Here is a 24,201-nt window from a genome sequence, read left to right as displayed (position 1 = left end):
AAGATGACGTGCTTTTTCATTATTCCAGAATGGAGTTCCAAGGAGTTAAGCTTACATTTAAAGGATAGCATTTAAACATTGTCTAAATAATTCGAGTACTCTATCAATTGAGTAATGGCCAAGAGCTTGTTTAAAACTCCTTCTGTCAGGGCACCTGGGTGGCACAGTTGGTTAAGCATCCGACTCTTGGTTCTGGCTCAGGGTCATCATGCTCAGCACAAAGTCTGCTTAAGACTCTCTCTCCCTCTCTCTACTGCTCTCTCTCTAGAAGAAATAATTCTTAAATAAAATTCCTTCTATATTCAAAAGGAATTTGGGGATAGGGAAATGGGGGAAGGAGTAATATGGGTACAAGAATTCCAGATCAATTCATCCATAGTTCAGTGACCCAAAATGTCACCTGTCTTGTTCCGTTTCCAGCTTTTATTACTATCTTATTTGTACACTTAAAGATTTTCACTGGATGCCCAAATGAAAGGAAAATTTGGGGTAGGATCTAACCAGACAAGTGGACTCTATCTTTTAGTTCCAAATAATGCTTTCTATAACAGTACACAGTGGAAAAACAAAGCGTATCGGGGGAATGCAGAGGGATCCACATGGCCGTGCAAGGCCTTACCGCCAGACATGATGCTCTCAGAGGTACTGGAAGTCTCCTTTCAGTTTTCTTTGCATATCTCGGCTCATGTCATCTTGGTAGTGATACAAGACTGTTGATACCAGTGGCCAAATGAAGGCTTGGCTTATTTATCCAATTCTCCACTGAAAGGTAGAAATGGTCAGGAAAAGCCGAAGGGTATACCAGGAACCTCAAATTTTTCATAAAATTGAGAGGCAGGGACATCTAGGTCTTTTGCAAGAGGGATTCTTCTCTGGGTTAGAACTTCCATGGGTTAGATAGTTCCCAACCTTCCAGGGCAACTATTAGGAAGATGGAGGTGGATGGCTGGCTGAGAGACCTTGCGGCTCCAGTGCCATCTTTCTTCAAGTCTTCACCAGTTGTGATTTCCTTTCATGAAGACTTCCTTAATTTTCTAACTTGGAATAATTTCTCTTTTCACTGCCACCGTGTTTTCTGCTCTGCCACTAAGTATTGTATATCTTATGTCATATACATGTCTGAGCTTCATAACTAAACCTTTTGGAGGCAGGATCCCCACTAGACTCACCCATGTGTACTCAACTGCACTTATGGTGCCCAGGACAAACTAGGTATTGAAAAAAAAGATTAATGAATAAGTGGGTAAATTTGACTGAAGAAAACCTGAGATCCCTCAAGTAAGTGGATGGTATAGGTCATTAACTGCAGAGCAAATAGCGTTTCCTGTGTTCTTGGCAGGGAGGGAGATTAGGGAGAGCTGGGGACAAAGCTGGGATGGAGTCCACTGACCATGGCATTTCAAGCACATACATAAGGAGTACACCGATGTTGGAGTGCAGCTTTTCACACCATTACTCATGCAACTATCTGTTCCATATTTCCTTAAGCTGGCTAGCATGCTAAAATGTTATTTTGGCACACACAGGAAACTTTTTCTATGAAGGGCATTCTTTTATGTTACTTTGCCGAAAAATCAAAGAAGGCAGGTCCACTCTTAGCATCCTCATTTTATCGGTGAGGATACTAAAGTGAAGCAGAGGAATGACGTGATGCTCTTATTCCACTTTCCCTAAGAATGTAGTCAGAAATGAAAACCCAACTTATATTACGAGCACTCATCATTCTGTATGAAATCAATGTTTCAATAAACACCAAGGTCTCATGTAAGTCCAAATTGTTATCATTACTCAAGTGACATGAAAGGGATTGTTGTGTTTTATAGACTCATTACATTAGGATATTAAAGAAGGCCAGGATGCATCACCTAGCTTGAGTATGGTGATATATTTGATATTGTTCTCTGAAGTCTTTCTCATTAAATTTGATTTGGCTTATGTGGTAATATTGTAGTCTTCAACAGGAATGTAGGTAAATGAAGTTAATAATACATTAAAATGAATCATACTGGAAATCAGGAAGGAGGAGAATAGTCATTGAGTTCCTGCAGGGACTAAAGTTTAGTGAATTAAAAAACAACTTGATTCTCCATGTCTTTGAAAAATTTAGCTTTAAAATACAAATCAACTGTAATTTAAACTTCTGTGTTTGGGGTTCTTGCCATAAAGGAACACTGGTGTTAAATATAATTAACACAGATCACAATATTTTCACTAGTTATAAGTATGGAGCGTTAGGCATACTGGAAAAAAATGCCTAGTCCAGGTTCTCTGGAGAATAAACTAGTGGACCAAATGACAATCCATAGTCTTGTAAAATATACTTTCCAAAGGAGTGAGAGTCCTTTTACTGTTTACAAGTTATGCAAGGAATGAACTACAAAATATTTCAAAAACTGTAATCCCTCCTTTAGTCACTAAAAATGTATGTATTTTTACTAAAGATCACATGAACCCGAGTTTATGCTGCGCACTTTCACTTACAGCTAAATAAAGAAGAGAAAAAGACAAGAAAAGACCACTAGCACCAACTTAGAATGTGAATCATGTTTATATGAAAACAAGTATTTTGTCATTAGCTTATTTTCCATACCTTTTGCAACTGGGATCTTTATATTTTAAAAATCTATTTATTTATTTAAAGATTTCATTTATTTATTTGGGAGAGAGAAAGAGAGAGAGAACATGAGAGACCGGAGGGGCAAAGGGAGAAGCAGGCTCCCCACTGAGAAGGGAGCCTGATGTGAGACTCCAGGATCATGACCTGAGCTGAAGGCAGATGCTTAACCAACTGAGCCACCCTTTATTTATTTTTTAAAAGACTTATTTATTTGTTTGTTTGTTTGTTTAACAGGGAGAGAAGAGACACAAGCAGGGGGAGCAGGAGAGGGAGACGTAGGCTGAGCAGGGAGCCTAATACAGGACACAGATCCCAAGACCTTGGGATCATGACTTGAGTTGAAAGCAGATGCTTAACTGACTAAGTCATGCAGGCACCCCTATTTTTACAATTTTTATAGGAATTAGAGTTTTAGTAGTTTCAGAAATACAACAAAGATGGCTTTACATATTGGTAATCCTCGCCCCCAAACTTTTCCGGTTTATACTGTATTCTGAGGCACAGTCTTCACAGACACCAAATTAGAGTGAGACCAGACAACAGAACAAAATAGAAGGGAAATATTCATGTCAGCTGTTGAAAACTAGTTTTGTAAGGCAAGGCCTAGAAATCCTCATCTCTGGCATGTTTAGTATGGAAAGCATGGTTGATTTTCATTCAGCTACTGGAGAAAGGTATTCTACAATGACAAATAGCCTTATCAAAATTACAATTAGCTGGCTTTCTCTGCAGGGACTAAAAGTTGGGTAAGTAAGACTGAAGTGAGAGCTCTTACCAGTTTCCTCAGAAATGATTTCCCCATCATGGGTATTTGGTCAACTGATGAGGTCTAGTATGAACATATGTTTCTAGGAGAATGAGCCAGGATCTGCTAATATTTTTAAAAGGAACACTTAGTATATGCTGATCTCTAAGTAATAAATTTTCAATTTATTTAATTTTCAAGAAATGTTTTAAAAAATATGTTTTTCCTTTAAGATTAACATGCTCATTCTGCTTAGATTGTTTAGAGTGCTTTTTATTCTGCCTAAATGTTTGCAATAATGTGAAAAAAAAAGAGTCAAAATGGTTTAATAATACATGGAAGATGAAATCTCACATGGATAGCATATAGTTTGATTCTTACATATGCATGATTAATCAAAATTGTGTCTTTAAATGATGACTTGATATTTTCCAATTTTACTCAAATACTACTGTGTATCATTTATTTTACCACTGATATTTTTATTAACAGTATGATATTTTCATGCATTGTTAAATTTTATACTAGTTTTAATATTCACAATGTTTGGTTAAGTTCAAATCAGCAAATATTCAAGCCTACATGAGAAATGAATGAAATAGTACCTTTTTACATTATCAGCTAACTGCTTTTTAAGAGTAAAAAGTTAATATTGGGATTTAAAAACCGAAATTTCCAATGTTACTGTTAATTCGACCATCTGTATATTATTCAGGCCACAGGACTACCCATTAGCCTTTCTTGTCGGAGGGCAATTAATCTCTTGAACCATTTTTCCTCAGCATCAGCTTTCTCAATAAATAACTGAAATAAGAAAAAGAAAAAGAAAAAATGTTACTGTTTGCCAATAATTTGGATTTGCCCTTATGCAACATAAATTACCTTTATAGAATACATCTTTTAGCACAAGATTTGGATGCTGTTTAAACTTTTGGTGACTTCTCAACTGAAGATAATCTATTTGGAATTAATAATGTTCAGAAAGTTCTGGAGAAAAGGACTAATATCAACATTGTCTGTTAACAATTTTATGGTGCATTTTGTGAAGTTTATTTCCTACATACTCTCTCAGAGACACAGTGGAATGCCACGACTTCAGAGCAGAGAGCAAAATATGTTGATGACAGGCTCAATTCAATGAGCCAACTAGAGCTCAGGCAGAATTAGATCTTTAATGCTAGATTTAAAAAACAACCAAACTTCTTATTTTTTTTTTTTTTGCTTATTTTTGTTAATTACAGAAAGAATACTTCTAAAAGTCAGACAAAATGATTTGGCTCATACTGGCTTCAAATCCATGTAACTGCTCTAAGGGACAGGGGTCAGCTGCCTATTTCTAGCCAACAGGAACATATAAATCCATTTCTTCCAACAGGCTTCTTGTCACCAGCACAAAATAACAACAGTTTAAACTCATTTAAGTCAACTAGACTTCAGTGGAAATTGTTCTGATCTAAAGATCTTACATTTGGATGGGCCAGAGAATTGTCATCTTGGTACTTGATGGCCGTGGGGATGCTGCTGGGATCTATTTCTTTCTCACTACTGGGAGGGTCAGCAGCTCCTGGTGCTGGTCCTGATGTCACAGCTGTGTGCTTCACCTCACCAGGTTCCACGGACTGAAACATCATACAGAAATAGTTCATTAATTAGATCACAAGATGAATTAAAATTTTGCCTTAACAATATTTTTTATTTTGAATAGCAATCGTTCATTTAGTCTATTTGAGATACTGCTAATCATAAAAATACCCTGGGTGACTGAATAAGAAACAATTCTTAAAACAAGACCACAAATACAAAAACATGGAGACAATGTTGATCATTTTTTTATAATCAGCGTATTTTTCTTGAGAAATTGGGACGTATGAGTCTATCTATAGAGAAACATATTTCATAAATCTAAATTCTATTAGTCAAAACAAGCAACAAAGCTCCAGCATTCATCTGGTCTCTTTAGAGGTGAAAAGCAAATTCAAAGGTTGTTTAGTTTTTGCTTTTTAAATAAAAGCCTCAGTGAGATATAATTCACATATCACAATTCATATAGCTTTCAGCATATCCACAAGAGTTTTGCAACCAATACCACAAGCAACTTCAGAACATTTTCATCATCCTCCCACAAAACCCCATACCCATTAGTACTCGCTAATCCCCATTTCTCCCAGCCTCCCCATCCCTCCGCAACCACTCATCTCTTTTCTGTCACTATGGGTTTGCTTATTCTGGACACTTCACACAGAAGATCATACATTAGGTATTTTTTTGTTGGTGGTGGTTTGTTTTGTTTTCTGTGACTGGCTTCTTTCATTGAGTATGCTTTCAAGGTTCATCCATGAAAGGCTGAAGCATGTATCAGTACATCATTCCATTTTATTGCTGAATGATATTCCATCATTCAGGGGCCATACAAGGGGCCAGGCACCGGGCTCAGAGCTGCAGACATGAGGACTGGTAAATCACTGCTGCTGCCTGGAAGAAACCAGCAATGTTGCGCTCTCTTGGGTTAAATCCGATGCCTCCCTATCTGAGAAAGGAAAAGGCCAGGAAAGTGGCTAACTAGCAGCAAGGCTGCAGGGATAACATGAAATGGACTAGACGAGAAACTGAAATCGGAAGTTAAAATAACCCAAGATGACTGAGAGATTAATTCCACCATTCAACCTTTTTTCTACACCCACTGGTTCTATATGTGTAGTTTTTGAACCACTATTTTCTTTTAATTTAGCTACTTCTGAATATCCACTTCTCTGAGTTAAGGGTAAAACAGATGTCACTGGGAAAAAACACCTAGAAAATGAAATCTATATGAATTAGTTAATCATTTCTTAGAATGATTTATCTTAGAACTGGATTCCATGTTTTCAGTATTTATTGAGTGCTACTAACTGCTAAGCACTGGGTACACAGGGAGAGTAAAATAGGTAGGTTCTCTGTACCACATGGAGATTACATTTTGCTAATGGAACTACAGATTACTAACAAATAGATATCAAAATAAAGATAACTGCAAATTTTAACAAGGGACATATAGATACTTAAAGAAATAACTGTTATATTTGGCAGTTTTCTTCTAGTATTTTGAAGCCAGTACTCCCCCACACCTCCATCAACAGGTGTCAAACGTTTCTGTCTTCAACATACTGGGCCGAGAAGGTCTACAGGCCTGTGTGATATTATACTGACCCTTTATAAAACCAAGGATGTAGATCAGTAAAGCCCAACATTCTGCAGCAGGGAAAGGTGGGAAGTATGCTAATCCAATGAGGTCCAGACATCATTTTTTTGGTAGTCTATGCTACAATCAGAGAATAGAGGAGCATGTCATTCTGCCTGTCTTAGCTGTGCTTTGATGGGGCTTAGACTGGCGGTATTGAACTGCCTCGAAGAATTGTGGAGTGCTGTTATTCTTGTTGTCAAAGATGTGGATCACACATATTCAGGTGGCAGAGGTAACGTTCTCTTATATCAGTGAACTGATCTCATTTTGTTTTTACCTACAGTACATTAACATTTTCTTTCAGAAGTGCTTATAAACATTTCAGGTAAAGTTTTCAGAGATTAGGATCAGAGCATGGAAGTTATTATTTAAATGGGTAGTTAAAAAATATATGACAAGAATCATCAATTACTTCTTTAAGTGAGGAAAACTGCTGGAGAAATTTCGACTATAAAAAAAACTCAACAACAACAAAAAACCTCAACAGAGCCACTATGAAGTATCTGGCTTTGAGTAGCACTGCCACCTGGTGGTTTGGATTGGAAAACTTGTTTTAAAACAGACTTCCAAGGAAAAAAGAGTAAGTTAGACCCTGCTGCTTAAGGTTATTTACCCTCTTTCTGAACATCTGCCAGCGACAACCATTTCAGGGTTGAATTACTGGCAATAAGCTTGTCTGCGACAGCAGTTTGGAAACAAACTGCATCTTGGTTCCTGAAGCTGATGATCTAGCAGAGGCTATCAGATTATCTACTCACACAAGAGAGAGATGATTGCAGAGAGTTAACCTGTTAAATCGATATGTGTTGACAGAGACACAATGTCTAGAATGTTGTTGGTAATAGCCACTTTCTGGTAACAGCTCTTTAGCTTAATTAGTGGAATTCACACTGGTGAAGACTATCAGTTGAAGAGGTTGTGAGTACAGAGAAGCCTTTTTCAGGGATACAAACTTTATGCCAATGTACATAGAGCTATCCAGAAGAGAAAGATGTTGAAACCTGGGTCATCAGTAACTTAGTCCTCAAGAGAGTTAGACTTTGCTATGCATCAGGGATAGCCCCTATCTCCCCATGATCTGGATGAAATGGTCCTTAAGATAATTTACCTCCCTTTGCTAAGTAATCTCCTGATAAATAATTCAGCTTCTTGGGCATCCTGAATTGCTACCTTATATTGCAGACACAGACATTTTAGAAACTGGAAAGGGATATCATTTTCTAAACTAATAAATTGGCCTTCTGTTTTATATTACAGTTGAGTGTAAATTTATTCACTGTTGGCCCATCACTGCTTTTCTGATCATTTTGAAATGCAGTGACTAACAAAAGTCCAGTGTTGGATGGCTAATACTTTAGACTGTTGTACATTCACTAAGGTAAATGCCATTTTTATTTTAAAGCATATTCCCCCATTAGTGAATGCATGCATGCTTTATACGTCAATAGGAATGTGCACTGAGTTCACAATTATGACACCGAATGACTAAAAACAAACATGGGGTCTGGGGTTGAATCAATTTTGTGTGAATGTTCTTTCTTGTCATTTATTAGTACTTTGACCATGGGTTCTAAAATTTGTTGAGCCTTAGCTTGCTTAGTGTTAAATAAAGGTTACTGGGATTTTAGATAAATATGTTAAATGTCTAGCATTAATGATAGCCATTATTATTTTCATCACTTTAAATTATTTAAATATTAAAAAACAAAGTGGGGCTATGTTACAACATTGTTTTACATCATTTGGTTAGTGTTTTAATGTTTCTGAATGCTGTGTTGAAACAAACTGGCCCGAAGCTTCTGTCTGTACACTGAACCAGTAAGCTACTACGTAAGCTGTGAAGTAAATTTTTTAATTATTTGCTTAGTAATACAATAGGTCACCAAGGCTCCAATGAGAATTTTAGGGTCTATAAACCATAAAAAATTGCATAAAACAAGCTGTGACCTAACCAAAATGAGAATCTTTGCATCTCCAATACCTTTTAAGAACGCCATAGCCAGGGGCACCTGGGATAGAGCCCCGTATTGAGCTCTCTGCTCAGCGGGGAGCCTGCTTCTCCCACACACTCTCTCTGCCTGCCTCTCTGCCCACTGTGATCTCTGTCTGTCAAATAAATGAATAAAATCTTAAAAAAAGAAAAAAAAAAAAAGAACGCTATAGCCAAATGCAGCCCTCAGCATTCAGGAAGAGGAAGAGGTGGAACAGAAGCAGGGAGAGAAAGAATAATAACAGCTTTTATTTCCTGAGTGTCAGGCACTTGGCTAACTGTTTTATGTAAAGTATCTTGCTCATCCTTATAAAAAACTTCTGCTAGGGCTATTACCTCCTTTTAAGATAAGAGAGCCATGGGGTTCTCATGTGGTTTAAGGACACACAGCCAGTCAATGGCAGAATCAGACCTGACCCCACTTCTGTCTGACCCTACATCTCATGTTTTTGACCACTGCTTCCCAACGGCTAAACCCAAGATTTATTTTTATTTGGTTTTAATTTTAGAGGAAAGAAATAAAGATGTTGGTAAAATATTTTAATTAAATACATTTTTAAAAATTAATTAATTTATTTATTTGAAAGACAGAGATCACAAGCAGGCAGAGAGACAGAGGGAGAGGAAGGGAAGCAGGCTCCCTGCTGAGCAGAGCCCGATGTGGGGCTTGATCCCAGGACCCTGAGATCATGACCTGAGCTGAAGGCAGAGGCTTTAACTCACTGAGCCACCCAGGTGTCCCTAATTAAATACATTTTTAAGTGGCCCAGCTCACAGTGCTGCATTAGTATTTCTAGGCTGCGTTTGCTTCTCCATCACACTAGCCAGCTCAAGACTTTCCAGAATTGATTTTATTTCTTTGTGTGAATTATTGTTCAGGGGCACCTCTTTCAAAAGACAGCTAAAACAGTAGATGAGTTGCTCTCACACAGATTCATGAATGTTCCTTTTGAAACTGGGAGGATTTATTTATTTATTTTAGAGAGAGAGAGAGCACGTTCGAGGTGGGAGAGGCAGAGGCAAAGAGAGAGAGAATCTCAGACTCCCTGATGAGCATGGAGCCCTATGTGGGGCTTGATTTCATGACCCTGAGATCATGACTTGAGCTGAAATCAAGAGTCAGATGCTTAACCAACTGAGCCACCCAGGTGCCCCAGGAGGCCCCTATTTCATCTTAGTCTTCCCTATCCCTTATGGTGGCATCTGAATTAGAAGTGCAAGAAAAGCTATACTGAAGGTGAGAGAAAATTCCAAATTGGCAATGAAAACTAAAACAGAAACTAATTATTAAAATAATTAATAATGATGATCCCTTTGATCAGAGATATAGGTGAAATTCCTTTATACTGGTCTGATGGAAAGCCATTTAACTATACTGGGTTTAGTTAGAGATTTAGGAAGAAGACTTTTTCCCTTGGATTTAGTCAGTTAGCTTAAGATAAATAACCTTCAGATGTTATGGGAAATAATCTTTTAAAACTTTTCTAGTGGCTGCAGTGAGGTGAAAACATTATTCTGAAATGGAAATATACTGATATTATTACATTAACACTTTTCAAAAGACTTTAAAGGTAAAATCAGATCTAAAGATTTTCTGTGTTTTTCAGCAAGAGGTCTGCCTTACTGGTGAGCATGGAAACTTGGGGAAGATTAAAAAATGTAAATTGGGTGAGGTGTTGCTACTTAAGACAGAATGAGCACCTACAGTAGAAGTTTTTAAGCACTGCTTAGTTACAGAATGTACGTAGATATAAAACAATTTAGATACTAGAGTATGTTATCTAAAAATAAGCATTTATTGGATCAAGAGCCAGGTTAGATATTTGATACTCATTATATTTATTCCTCAATAACTCCAAAACGTAGGTGTTTTTGGTTCTATTTTATGAATTTGGAAACTGAGGACTGAAGAGGTTGAGAAACTTGCTAAAGACCATAAATCATGGCAGGAAGTTTGCAAGTTAAAATTCAAACTCTCCCCTTGAGTCCTAAGTTCCACCCTCTTTCCTCTATATCAGGTACACTTCTGATCAATTTCCTTGCTCATTGCTGGTTTCGCTAGCAATTTGCTTGCTATTGGAAGAGCTGCCAGTATCTTGGAGGGAAAATAATTGAATTAAAAATAAGTTTATTATTATTTTTTAAAATAATTTTTTAAAAAGATTTCATTTATTTGAGAGAGTATGAGAGAGATCACGAGTGGGGTGGAGGAAAGGGTAGAGGGAGAAGCAGACTCCTTGCTGAGCAAAGAGCCAGACCTGGACTCAATCCCAGGGCACTGAGATCATGACCTGAGCTGGAAGCAGCCGCTTAACTGACTGAGCCACCCAGGCGTCCCCAAATAAGTTTATTATTAATAATTACTATCAAAAGGGGAAAGGTTGTTTAGTGGAAAACCTGGTATAGTAACTAGAGAGGAATAAGTATTTCCACAGAAAGAAAATGCCGTTTATCTTCAGTGAGTCCACTGAGACCTGGGAAGTCAGGGTGAACCTCAGAAAACAAATATTACAATTCTTTTAGGACATATGAATGACCTTTAAATATGTAAGATATTCAAGAGTAAGGTATTAAATAAAATGAGCAACTATACTTATGGATGTCCATTTTACAGTTCCACCATTTTATAGGAGTCGTGGTGGTACACTACAAAAAGTTCAAATGAAATTGGCAAATGGAGGCGGGGACCACGGCTAACCAGGGCTGGCTGGTGCTGTGCACCCAGGCACGCAGCACATGCTCAAGTCACCTCTCCAGGAAGATTTAAAATGTGTATGGTAACTGAAAAGATGTTCATGTCACTAGCAATAAAAGAAATGCTAATAGAAAAACAGAAGGTCAATTTTTGCCTGGCTACCTATCAGGTCAGTAAATGGGAAAAAGGACTTGGAGTTAACCAGGGTGTGAGAGGCAGACATCTCCTTGTACTTGTGGGCAGAATCTGTATTGGGACAATGTGGGCGGAGGATGACTTTGGGATCACGTGTGAAAAGAAATAATATGAACCTTAAGCAGATAACTCCATCTTGAAAAACTTGATCTTAAGGGGCTAAGAATGGATATTTACAAACATGTATGTCATACCTTCAGGCTTACAACTACTTAAATATCTAGTATCAGAGAAAAAAAATAGATGAATTAAGATAAATTTGTCAGCAGGATATTTTACAGTCATTAATTCATTTACAGATACAGAATATTTTTGAATAAGTGGTAATAATACCATGTCTTCATTACATGCATGTTATTAAAGAATACATGCAGATTACAGTGAAATGCCTTTTCTGACTAAAGGAACAGATTCCTTAAGGCGGCCCTGATAATAACTGAAAGAATATATGCAATATTCAACAGAAATAAAATGCCAATCAAAACTCCTTTTGAGTTTTGGAGCTGAATAAGTGATACCCATCTGGGCAAAGAGTGTAGATACGTGTTACTATTTGGGTAATAATCTGATTGTTAAAGCTCTCTTCTAACTTTTCTCTAGCAGTGTCAATTCAAAAAGTCGATGCAGACACTTGAAAAGAAAACTATATGTTCATGAAATGCATATTACTGCTTTAGAACTGTTGACATTTTACTTTGTCTTCTCAGTGAATTTTAAAATAAAAATGGCATCAGATATATTTTTACAAGTTAAACTTGAACTGCTTCTCACTGATTCATTCTCTCTCTCTCAATAACACGCTGACACTCGCTCACCCTACTTCATCTATCTGTTAGAAGAAGCACTTACATTTAAGTAAAATCCATTAATAAAGCATCTCCTCAGTGGGAATCTAAAGGCTTATTCATAATGTCTGGATGAAAACTTACCTTTTTGACTTCTTTACTTGATCTGAATGTCTGCTGAACAAAAGAATCACTTTCAATGGCTTCAATTTCTTTTACTCTTTTTACTTGTTCGACCAGGGTGGCTTGGTCTAAAAAAAAAAGGGGGGGTATAATGTCAGTATATTTTGGTGTGTAAGCTTGTTAACAACACTATTCTAAGCAAGCTTCTTTCTTTCTATGAAGTAATTTTTATGACTTCTGGAATTTAACTGGATGAAAAGATGTTATAGTTACGCTCTAACAAAAAAAACACTTTCCTCTTGAGATCCACAAATATCACATTCCTACACACCAAGAAGGCTCTCACCTAAAACCTAATAACACATTGCTGAGAAAGCAATGTTATAACGATCCAAGCTAATCTGGGCTAATCTTGGGGGAGGGCCTTAAATATAAAAAAAAAATTATCATGGAAATACATATAAAAGGAATTAGCACAATGAATCCATTTGCACCTATCACCTGGCTTCTATAGTCAGGAACTCTGTTACTTCATATTTATTCATCCTCACTTCATTTTTTTTTTTTTAAGATTTTATTTATTTGACAAAGAGAGCGCAAGTAGACAGAGCGGCAGGCGGAGGAAGAGGGAGAAAGCAGGCTCCGCTGAGCGGGGAGCACAAGGGGCTCAATCCCAGGACCCTGGGATCATGAGGCAGATGCTTAACCAATGAGCCACCCAGTTGCCCCTCACTTCATTTTCTTGGGTAGACCTGGAGTACTCAAAAGTAACTTCCAGATATCGTACTGTATCACCCCTAAATATTTAGTAGGAATTTCAGATAAAGACTTAAAAAAACCAAACAGTAATATAATTACAATACCATCTTCACATCTGATAATATTATGAATAATGCCTTAATATCATCTTATACAGTTCATGTTTAATTTTCACTGATTGTCTAAAACAAAAGTCTTTTTTACAAATAGTTTGTTTGAAACAGGATCCAAACAAGGTCCATACCTTAGACCTTGTTGATAAGTATCTTAAATCCCTTTTAATGACTGACTGTCTTCAGTTTGTCCCTTCCATTGCCATTTATTTATTGAAGGGAATAGATTATTCACATTTGAAAATTTTCTACATTCTAGATCTGGCTGATTTTATTCTCATGATGTCATTTAACATGTTCCTCTATTCCTCAAATTTCATTTAAACCAATAATTAGATCTAGAGGCTGGATTACTTCAGGTTCAATTTCTTTTGGTCAAGGATACATCATAGGTGATGTGTAATTCTCATTACACTGTATTGGGATGTGTTTCTCCCAATTTTAAGGATGTTAAAATTGATCAGTGGGTCTAAGGTGATGTTGGCCTGACTCTATTATAAAGTTCTTCACCAACCTCTCACTTATTGTTTTCAGCAGACATTAATGTTTGTTGATTAGATCCATCATTTCATGAGATGTTGCAAAATGGGTGATTTTTCTAATTCTATTATTCTCCCTGCATTTATTAGCTCTGATTTCTCTGTTATGAAGAACTTCCCTTACTGACTGTGAAGTAGTCTGTACAGGAAAGGTAGAATAAATGTTTAATTTTCCCCTTTACTTGTCGATTGTGATCCAGAGGTAAGCATTATGAGTTCTTGAATATTTATATGCTTAATATATTTTATTGTATGTAATCATTTTCATATTTTGTTGCTCAGTTATTCTACCTTTGGGCAGTGGGGACCTCCTGAAGTTGGTCCTTCATCCTTTTGATATGACTGCTTATAGTAAAGGGGTGAGAAGATGTTCTAGGCTCATCTTGCACAGTTCCTGCCTGAGACCTCAACTTAGCCATTTCTCCAAAGGGCTCGGACTCCTTTGAGTGGGAAATGATATTTATTTAAAGACAGTAACTGGGGCACCAGGGGTGTTCACTGTTCCTGGATTGTCACTGCTTCTCAGCTTTTTCAGTGGGTAGGACAGGAAATGCATACTTTAAGGAAAAAAAAAGTGATATGAGTTCATGCTGATATTAGCAATCAAATTAAAGATTAGAGGACTTTTAAGGTCTCTGATTTTATATATCTTTGTCTTTTCTCTCACTTTCAAACTCTTAAGTCTTGGGGCACCTGGGTGGCTCAGTGGGTTGGGCCTCTGACTTCAGCTTGGGTCATGATCTCAGGGTCCTGGGATTGAGTCCCGCATCGGGCTCTCTGCTCAGCGGGGAGCCTGCTTCCCCTTCTCTCTGCCTGCTGCTCTGCCTACCTATGATCTCTCTCTGTGTCAAATAAATACATAAAATCTTTAAAAAAAAAACTTAAGTCTTAATGATATGATCAAAAGTATTAGTTGTTTCTCTCTCTCTCTCTCTTTTTTCTTAAAGATTTGTCACAGAGAGGAGGAGATCATAAGTAGGCAGAGAGGCAAGCAGAGAGGGGGAAGCAGGCTCCCCACTGAGCAGAGAGCCTGATGTGGGGCTCGATCCCAGGATCCTGAGATCATGACCTGAGCTAAAGGCAGACACTTAACCCACTGAGCCACTCAGGCACTGTTAGTTGTTTCTCTTAATATAAGAGTTGAGTATGTATTAGTTTCAAAGTAAAAAGATTAATATCACGATTAACAAGATGAATTAATACAGTTTAAAATTTCTTTATGATTTTTTTAAAAGATTTTATTTATTTATTTGACAGACAGAGATCACAAGTAGGCAGGGAGGCAGGCAGAGAGAGAGGAGGAAGCAGGCTCCCTGCCAAGCAGAGAGCCCGACGTGGGGCTCGATCCCAGGACCCCGAGATCATGACCTGAGCCAAAGGCAGAGGTTTTAACCCACTGAGCCACCCAGGTGCCCCTCTTTTTGATTCTTTTTGATGTTAGGAATTATTCCACTGATGAAATGTCAAAACTGTATACTCTAGAGTTACCTGAAATAATTCTCCATGTATTTAGGCTACCAACAAGATACATAGCTAGGTTCAATTTATTTTAATTCATTTTTTATGGAGTTCTTGCTTTCTGTTTTATTGTTCTTGTGATTAATATTAATAAATTTTTAAAATATTTAACTTATTTATATGTCAGAGAGAAAGAGAGAGGGCACAAGTAGGGGGAAGCGCCGGGAGAGGGAGAAGCAGGCTCCCCACTCAGCACGGAGCCCAATGTGGGACATGATCCCATGACCCCAGGCAGACTGAAGGCAGATGCTCAACCAATTGAGCTACCTAGATCTCCCTAATATTAGTATTTTTTATTTGAGTATAGTTGACACATAATGTTACATTAGTTTCAGATATACAACATAGTAATTCATATGTTATTACATGTTATATACTACTAGATGTAATTATATGTTATATACTATGGTCACCACAAGTGTAGCTACTATCATAATAAAATACTATCATGATACCATTGATTATATTCTCTATACTATACCTTTTGTTCTCAAGACTTACTCATTACATTACTGGAAGCCTGTACCTCTCATTTCCCTTCACTCATTTTGCCCATCTCCCAACCCCTCTCTCCTCTGGCAACTGGCAGTTTATTCTCTGTATTTATAGAATACAAATCTGAATCTGCTTTTTGTTATTCATTTGTTTTGTTTTTTTAGATTCCACATATAAGTGAAATCATATGGTATTTTCCTTTTTCTGACTTATTTCCCTTAAATAGTCTCTAGGTCCATCTATGTTGTTGCAAATGGCAAGATCTCTTCCTTTTAATGGCTGTGTAATATTCCAGTGTGTCTGTGTGTATGTATGTACACACCCCACATCTTTGCCCATTCGCCTGTCCATGGACACTGAGGTTGCTTCCATATCTTGGCTATTGTAAATAATGCTGCAAAAGACATAGGGGTGCATATTATCTTTCTGAATTTATGTTTTTGTTTTCTTTGGGTAATGCCTAGTAGTGGAATTATGGAATTACTGGACCATGTGATATTTCTATTTTTAACTTTTTGAGGAACTTCATACTGTTTTCCAGAGTGGCTGCACCAGCTAACATTCCCACAGTACACAAGGGTTCCTTTATCTCCATGTCCTTGACAACAATTGTTATTTCTTGTCTTTAATATTATTTTTTAGTTGCATAAAACACATGATTCCAAAGTCAAAATGTAAAATATCATTCAGAGAAGTCTAAGTTTCCTTTCCTATCCCATTCTCTCAGGTCTTCCTCCAATCCACAGGTAACCAGTTTTATTAGATTTTGGTTTTTATCCTTCCTTTTTTTCTTTCTGAAAATATAAGTATACATATTTACTTCTTTCTTACACAAAATTAACATACTACACATTATGTCTTTAATATAATTCCACCCTAGTACAGAGACTTTCCCATTCTATTTTACAGCTGTATAGTTATCTGTTTTATGATTTTTTTCCCCTACCAATGCCCTATTGGTGGACATTTGAGTTGTTTTCAGTCTTTTGCTTTTCCAATTAGTGCTTTAAGAAATGTATTGTTTCATATTTTTCTTTTTTTTTTCACAAGCTAGGCTCCGCAGGAAAAATGTAACATTTATGATTCACACACTCTGTTTAAACTCTTGCTCTAAGCTGATATGAATACATAGCTGAATTAGGAGCTCCTGTATATTCAACAAACACCTAAAAATTTGGCGGATTTTAGACTTTCTGGACAATAACTAGATTTATATCCTAAGAAACAACCATAAAAAGTGGTTTGACAATAAGGTAGTTGTTTGCATCAAAGTAATTTCTATATCCCTACAGATCTAAACAGAAAATACTAAGTGTTACAAAGAGTATGAAAAGAAATTTGGTTTAATAATTTCAATAAAAATTAACTATTTATGAAAAATCTTTGTTTCAACTTTTGGCCAATTGTAAATTGTAATTATACGAAATTATGCAACCTCTAGTTTATTTCAGGGAAAGATAGTCTTCTGGAAATGTGTCCCTGACAGCTCTAACCAGTCATTTCTCCTGTGAAAAATAATGCATGGAATGTTTGGAAGTAATAGCTGCTAAAGCCCACACTCCCAATTAAGAAGACTATATTTGCAACATAAAAGAAAGTACTGTCACTGTCATGGTTGAGCAAATAGCTCCACATGCTTTAGAATAAAAGCTCCTGTGCATTTTAATTATACAATATACTGAGCTTATCAAATGAGGAGATTCTTTGCCCAGCTAATTTATTAATATGAACATATATATTCCAGTGGATGATATTTTTATTACTTGCATGTATAATAGTGTTAATATAGCAGAGAAAAGTCATAATGGGTACCATTCCATGTGATCCAACTTTAATTTGTCAATGTGAAAATACACTTGTTTGTATAGGTCTTAGTTAATCTCACTATTATTTCACCATCGTTAATTCCCAATCAAAAGACAGTATTTCAAACTTCAGGATGATGTCTCATATATATCAACTATTTGAAGCCTTGGGTTTTTTCTCTAACATATTCTCTCATTTGGATTTACAAAGCACATCATTAGTATTAAAAGTCAGAGGTGAGCTCACAAATAGTACTTGATGTCTAAAGCTTATAGTGTTTGCAGCTTCAAATATAGACGTACAACTAGCTCCTAATACAAATAAAAGTATTATCACAGAAGCTGGCCCAAGGGCCAGTATGTTTAACAAAATAGCATTGGAGAAATTATAAAGGAAGGAAGGAAAAAGATTAGAGAAAACCAGAACGTTATCTTTGTGTTTCTTTAAAGATCACTTCAGGCCTAACAAAGTGACAGGGCAGCTAAGAGAAAACCAGTTTGCCTGACTTACAATATGAAAATAAACCAACGTAGCTTTTACCTTTCAATATTATTTAAATATCATTTTATCAGTGATATTTAAATTAAAGAGTAAGAGAGAGTTATTTAAGTTAAAATTTGAAGAATTCACGGGAGAGTTACATTTTTAGTCTTGTAAATAGCTAATCTTCATGCTGTTTGAAAACAGGCATAAAACATGTTTTAAAGGGCTTCATACTCAAAATTTAAATATCAATGTCCGCAAATATAGGTCTTGAATATAATCCTGTCATTTTGGGAAGCAGAATAAAACACATCAATAAGATACAATAAATTGCTTTAAATTCAGGTTCTTAAGTTTTACATACCAATTTGTCACTGAAAAATTCTTTACCAATTTTAAGAACAGGAGATATGTGAATTACAACTACTCATCATTTATATGCTTGGAACGAATGCCTAGCATACGAAGTATCTTTATTCACCAGCAGTGAGGTAAAAATAAAGACAAGGTACAATGTTACCGAGAGAATCAAAATTATAGGATGTTTTAGATATTAACATGGTAAACATGAAGGAAAGATATTAGCATTTCATCCTATTTTATAAACACATTACTGGTAAATAAAATGACTTTCATAGGTAGTTTGTAAAATTTCAGTAGAAGGGATACATATTTCATGTTAAAAAAAATACCGGAGTCAGAAAGCAAAGTCACTACAGACTAAAGACAATCAATACTAATTCACCACACACATGGAAACACACACCACATGGAAAATCATTTTGCTCCTTTTGTGATAAAAAATTAAAATCAAACATTTTATTTGTTACGTTGATGTTATATTATACAAATTAGGCTCACCAACCACTTCAAGTTATATTTGACAATTTTACACAATTTGACACAACTTTCACAGAATTAGAAAAAAATTATCAAATGATACACAAATTTAAGATTAGTGAGTAAAGATGGTAAGGTCCAATATAAACCTTTTATCTGAAAAGGCAAAATTTTACTCTATAGTCCATTTGTAGATTACACAAGCCACTCTCTAAAGTGGCAGCAATGCTAAGTTGAGAACAGCAGATGGCACTATTACTCAAGATGTAATCATGGGATAACAGCCAACATGAGTTCCATGAAAAGGTATCTTACACATGAAAATCTCATCTTCAACTGACTCCTTCTGAATATTAATATTTTATGAATTTCCCCAAAGTTAAAATACATTTTATGTTACAAAGAGTCTGGGTCAGTTGGCTTCATAGTTTCTGAGGTACTCATGCTACTCTTCCAATAAAAAAAAGTTTATATACTAATAGTACTGCTAAAAATACATGAATAACACAAAAGAATATCTTATTTTCAGTTTAAATTGACTCAAATTTTAGCTAAGAATGGGTACATCTATGAAATTCGTTTATGGTAATATATCGATACTGAAAGCAAAACAGTCTTTGAAATGCAAAGCATTTTCAAGTCCTGTTGTAAGAATTTTTAAAAAAGCAAACAACAGACTTTGGCCAATAAACAAACAAAAAAAGGTAGTTATTCAGTAAACTCTAAACAAAACCTACGTGGAAAAAGCCACTAAGCTTACTTGAAATTCTAAAGTCATTATACCACTTTCTCATGAACACAAATTTTAACAAAATGCAGCCATTCTTTTCCCTTCAAAACAGTACATTTTAAATAAATTTTTTCATAAAACATGCAGAGCATATATTAGAAATTCATTTAACCTAAACATTTTAAGGTTGTTCATAGGACCCAGATCCTTGGGCAAAAATTCCTAGAACTGATACCCACAAATAATTAGAAAGATGAGAAAACTTTTTAAGTAGAAAGTGGCTGGTCTATTGCTCTTCTGGAAGCTGTTATATATGGGCCAGGTTATATATGTCAATGAGGCTCCTGAAGACTTCTAATAACCCTTCTTGGATAAGGTCCAAGACAGACTAATCTTATTAAACTGCTTTCTGTATCAAATTAAGTAACAGGAATAATTTTAATGTGACTGTACCAGTGAAGAGTTTCTGAGAAACATTTTAATAAGTGAAAGTGAACTGGGTATCAAGCTAGGCTTTATTAAAAAAAATGCATACAGAATACCTCATTTAGCTCCTCTCACCTAAAATGCTCTCACCTTTTCTCAATCTTCCCTATTACCTTCTTTTGCCACCGGTGAGAAAAGGGCCTCTTCCATAATTCATTTGGCTCTTAGCATATGTTGCCTTGCACTGATACTAATCTCTTCATTAGTGAAAGCTTCATTTCCCCAGCTGGAGGGAACATAACTTTTTGTGTCAACTCCAGGACTTAGTGTCATATGCTTTATTACCTAGTAAGCAGTCAATAAACTTTGGTTGAAAAACTGAAAGGATGTTAAAGTAACCATTAAAAAAAATAAAACTTCTTGGGGGGGGATGTCAAATTATAAGAAGTTTTTGTAACTTAAAAAATTAAGTGTCTTTAAGCAGTTTTAATAGCTCTGGGCTCAGACTGTCTGGATTAAACCTGTCTCTGCTATTTACTCTGTAACCCTGGGCAAGTGGTTCAAGTTGTAATGGTCTCAGTCTTCTTCTCTGTGCAATGGGAATAAACATCATGGAATAGCTGAGGTTGACTCTCTAGTTCCCTCCCTTCCTTTCTAACTCTCCTTTCCTCCTTTCAAGTACTGGAGCACATTCAATGCACTAGACATTGTTCTACAAACAGGAGTTTAGAAACAAGAGTTTCTTTCCTCATGGAGCTTATACCTTCATGGGAGAGACAAATAATAAACACATAAATAAACAATATAATATCAAGAAAAACAGAGCAGCATAGAGGGCTAGAAAGGAGAAAGGGAGCTATTTCAGATGGGATGAGCAGGGAAATCTTCTCTGACATGGTGAATCCAGTAGAGAGAAGAAGCAGGTGAAGGAAGCCAAGAAAATGTAGGAGATGATACGTGTGCTAGCCCAGGGTGAGGAAAACACTAAAAGCACTTAATAAATGACAGACTAGACATAGTACTTGAGTGCTAATTTAGTCAGAGTAGTAAAGACATGGAAGTTGCCTAACAAGTTTACATAAAAACTTTTCAATTTCTGGCCATATGGTTTCAGGCTAGCAACCTTTTTTCAGCCCGGTATACTGGCTTTAGCTCCACCTCTCATGGCATCACCTGTGGTGTGGCAGGCCTGGGAAGACTGGAAGAGATGACAGGGCTATGCACATCTTTGAGAAGGCACAAAAGGCCAAAGTTCTATCAGCTGCCAAGACACTGGATCCACCCGGATTCACTGAACACTGCAGGCTGAATGGGGGAGCAGTGTTTCCCCCAGACACAAGGCCCTCAGCCTCCAATCTCAAGAGATGGGAAAGGCCTTGCCTCTTCCTAATGGTGTCTAGTAACACAAACTCCCCAAAATAGTAGTTGTGTGGTTATAAAGAAATGGGATTATAAAGCAAATGTATTTTACTTAAGTGTCTGTGAATATCCTAGAATGCCTTTCCAGTGAGGAAGGTCACAAAGGCTAATTTTTTATTTAAATGGTTGTTGAAAAGGCCGGATGAGCTGTTCTGGTAGAAGGAGTAAAATCCCAGCAGTAACAGAAGCTTACAGTATGGCACTCTGCACAAAGCACTACATATGGATTACCTCTGTTAACTCTCATAACTATGAGAGATAGTACTATTATTATTCTCATTGTACAGATGAGAAACTAAGGTGAAGTAACATGGTCAAGGTCACATAACTAGCTGGTGGTAGAAATGGGGGACCTAGTCATTGTGATCAAGTCATTAATTCCTTGTCAAATAAATTCTTTACCCACACCTGCCAAACAAATTATTTTTTCCCTCTTTCCCATCCATTTATTAGAAATAGTAAGTGTTCTTGGGATTGTTCTTATTCTGTATTTTAATGTTTTATTTGATGCCATAAGTATTATCTCGGTTTTCTGGCATTATCTTGAGCTAGGTTACAGATAGTATTTTTAGAAGCTTACATACTTGAAAAAGTTTTGAAAGAATTATGCAAGTCACATCCGCCAAACCTTTATTAATGTATTAAAAAATAAGTTTTTAGAGAACTGCATTCTTTCCCCTAAGCCTGAAAACAACCTGACAAGTAAATTACCACTTCAGAGCTGTTCTTTATTTATTGCGTAGCAACTGTTGTTGCAAAAAAAACTAGAACGGCTTCTGTACATTTGGCTAAACCAATAATCACTGTGTAACCTACTGCATAGACTAGTGCCTTATGCTTTTTCAAGTGTAACAAACATGAGTAGTCAAATCTACTTTAACACAGTGGTAAGAAATAATAACGCCAACAAGGCTAAAGCTACTGGAGATTTCTTATTTTAACAGGACTGAAGAAAGGAATATAATTCAAGGTATACCAGATCAAGAGGGCAGAATACAGAATGTGAAATTGCTATTTGCTGTCCATTTTCATTCTAGAATTCTTATTGACTCTAATTAAAATTCTGGAGATGGAAGAGTTGTCTGTTTCCAAGGAACTTGCAGTGAATGCTGTCTGCCAGCCATCTCTAAACACCCCATAACCACACACAACTTGCCTGTCAGGAGAGCTAATGCAGACATTGCGGGGCACACCACATTTGTCACTGTGGCTAATATCAGAGATACGCAGCTCTTTTTTCTTAGCACACAAAAGCAAGATATGTAATTCAATGCTCAATTTACCCTTGTCTCGCAGGAGATTTTTCCCCGCTAATTGATAGAAATTAAGCCATTAATCAAGCCACTAGCCATCATTCAAACCAGAGAAGATGAATACAAACTTTCATCATAACCACCTTCCCCATTTTAGTGTTCATTAGCATTAATTTTTAATGCAATTATGCTATTCTTTTACGCTGAGCTCATAAATTACTGCTCTTTTGTTGCTGGCTGGCCTTGTAAAATCCAAACTAATGCTTTGTGCTCTGATCTTAAAGGCAATTACTAGGTTCTTCTATCTTTTATATCTTTGCATCCAAATAACCTTTATATATAACGAACACCCAGGACTGACTATGCCTGTTTGTTTTTTTAATGCCTCTCTATAAATCTCTGTGGACATATAAATGTAGTCAAATGTATCTACAACAAATATATATATATGTATACACACACACCACATACCTTATAAAATATAAATGTTAATATAAAAATAAGATCTCACAAATTCATATGATAGTTCAGGTTCAAATGTAATAATACATGATTAAGATGTAATGCATCATTGTATTAAAGTTATAATTTTATAACAAATGAGAGATAGGACTATTAATAGCAGCTGACTATTATATGCATATTTAAGGGTCAAACAACTACTAAAAAAAGAAAGAATAACTATGGCATACCAAAACCCCTTAGTTCTTTACCTAGGGTTAATGTTTAATATTTAAATCCTTATTTTTAAGAAAACTGTGTTGCAACCTGGAAATGAATGAGTTGAAAATGAAGAGAGTACTCAAAGATTAAAAGGACCGTTTAAGGGTGCTTGGGTGGCTCAGTGGGTTAAGCCGCTGCCTTTGGCTCAGGTCATGATCTCAGGGTCCTGGGATCGAGTCCCGCATCGGGCTCTCAGGCTCAGCTCATCCTGCTTCCCTTTCTCTCTCTCTGCCTGCCTCTCCGACTACTTGTGATTTCTCTCTGTCAAATAAATAAAATCTTAAAAAAAAAAAATAAAAGAACCGTTTATCCAAAAGTGTGTTTACAATTGCATTTAAGAACTCCATAGTTTTCTATTTTGCAAAGCAGATGCATCAATTGATATGAGGATGACACTAGTAAAAGGATAGATTTCCAGACACAAACACTGAACCTAGACGCAATCTACTCCTTCCTCTAATCTGGGGAAAGTCAGAAGTTCTACTCCCCTTATGGTCCTCAAAAAGCACTGGTTATACTCACTCCTAGGTCCAGAGGATATTAAAAAAAAAAAAAGTAAATAAGACCAATAAAAACTCTGCAACTCTCTTATATCAACCCAGTAATGCCTTAGCCTTTGTTTGCAAGTTGTTGTGTTCTGGCCACCCACTAGCTAGAGAAAGCATGCATATGTGGCATTAAGATTAATGAAATAAAACTTATTGGGGGAAGAAAACTTAATGGGAAA

General features: G+C 36.3%; 1 protein-coding gene across 5 annotated transcripts in view; it reads right to left on the bottom strand.

The window, feature by feature from the left end:
• RSRC1 (arginine and serine rich coiled-coil 1) overlaps positions 1-24,201 on the bottom strand; it is a 377,694-nt gene that overhangs the window by 2,463 nt on the left and 351,030 nt on the right. For 4 of the 5 annotated variants that reach the window (XM_082687409.1, XM_082687407.1, XM_082687408.1 and 1 more), the window contains 3 exons: positions 12,392-12,498; positions 4,829-4,981; positions 2,800-4,166 (listed from right to left, as the gene is read on the bottom strand). In XM_082687409.1, coding sequence (XP_082543535.1) covers positions 4,074-4,166; positions 4,829-4,981; positions 12,392-12,498 — 353 coding nt within the window. In that variant the 3' untranslated portion in view covers positions 2,800-4,073. Of the gene's footprint in view, positions 1-2,799; positions 4,167-4,828; positions 4,982-12,391; positions 12,499-24,201 lie in introns of those variants that run through there. The other variant, XM_082687410.1, reaches the window with a different exon arrangement.

Source organism: Mustela nivalis (genome assembly GCF_964662115.1).
Source record: "Mustela nivalis genome assembly, chromosome: 1".
Taxonomy (NCBI): domain Eukaryota; kingdom Metazoa; phylum Chordata; class Mammalia; order Carnivora; family Mustelidae; genus Mustela; species Mustela nivalis.
This window is presented reverse-complemented; position numbering and strand designations above follow the sequence as displayed.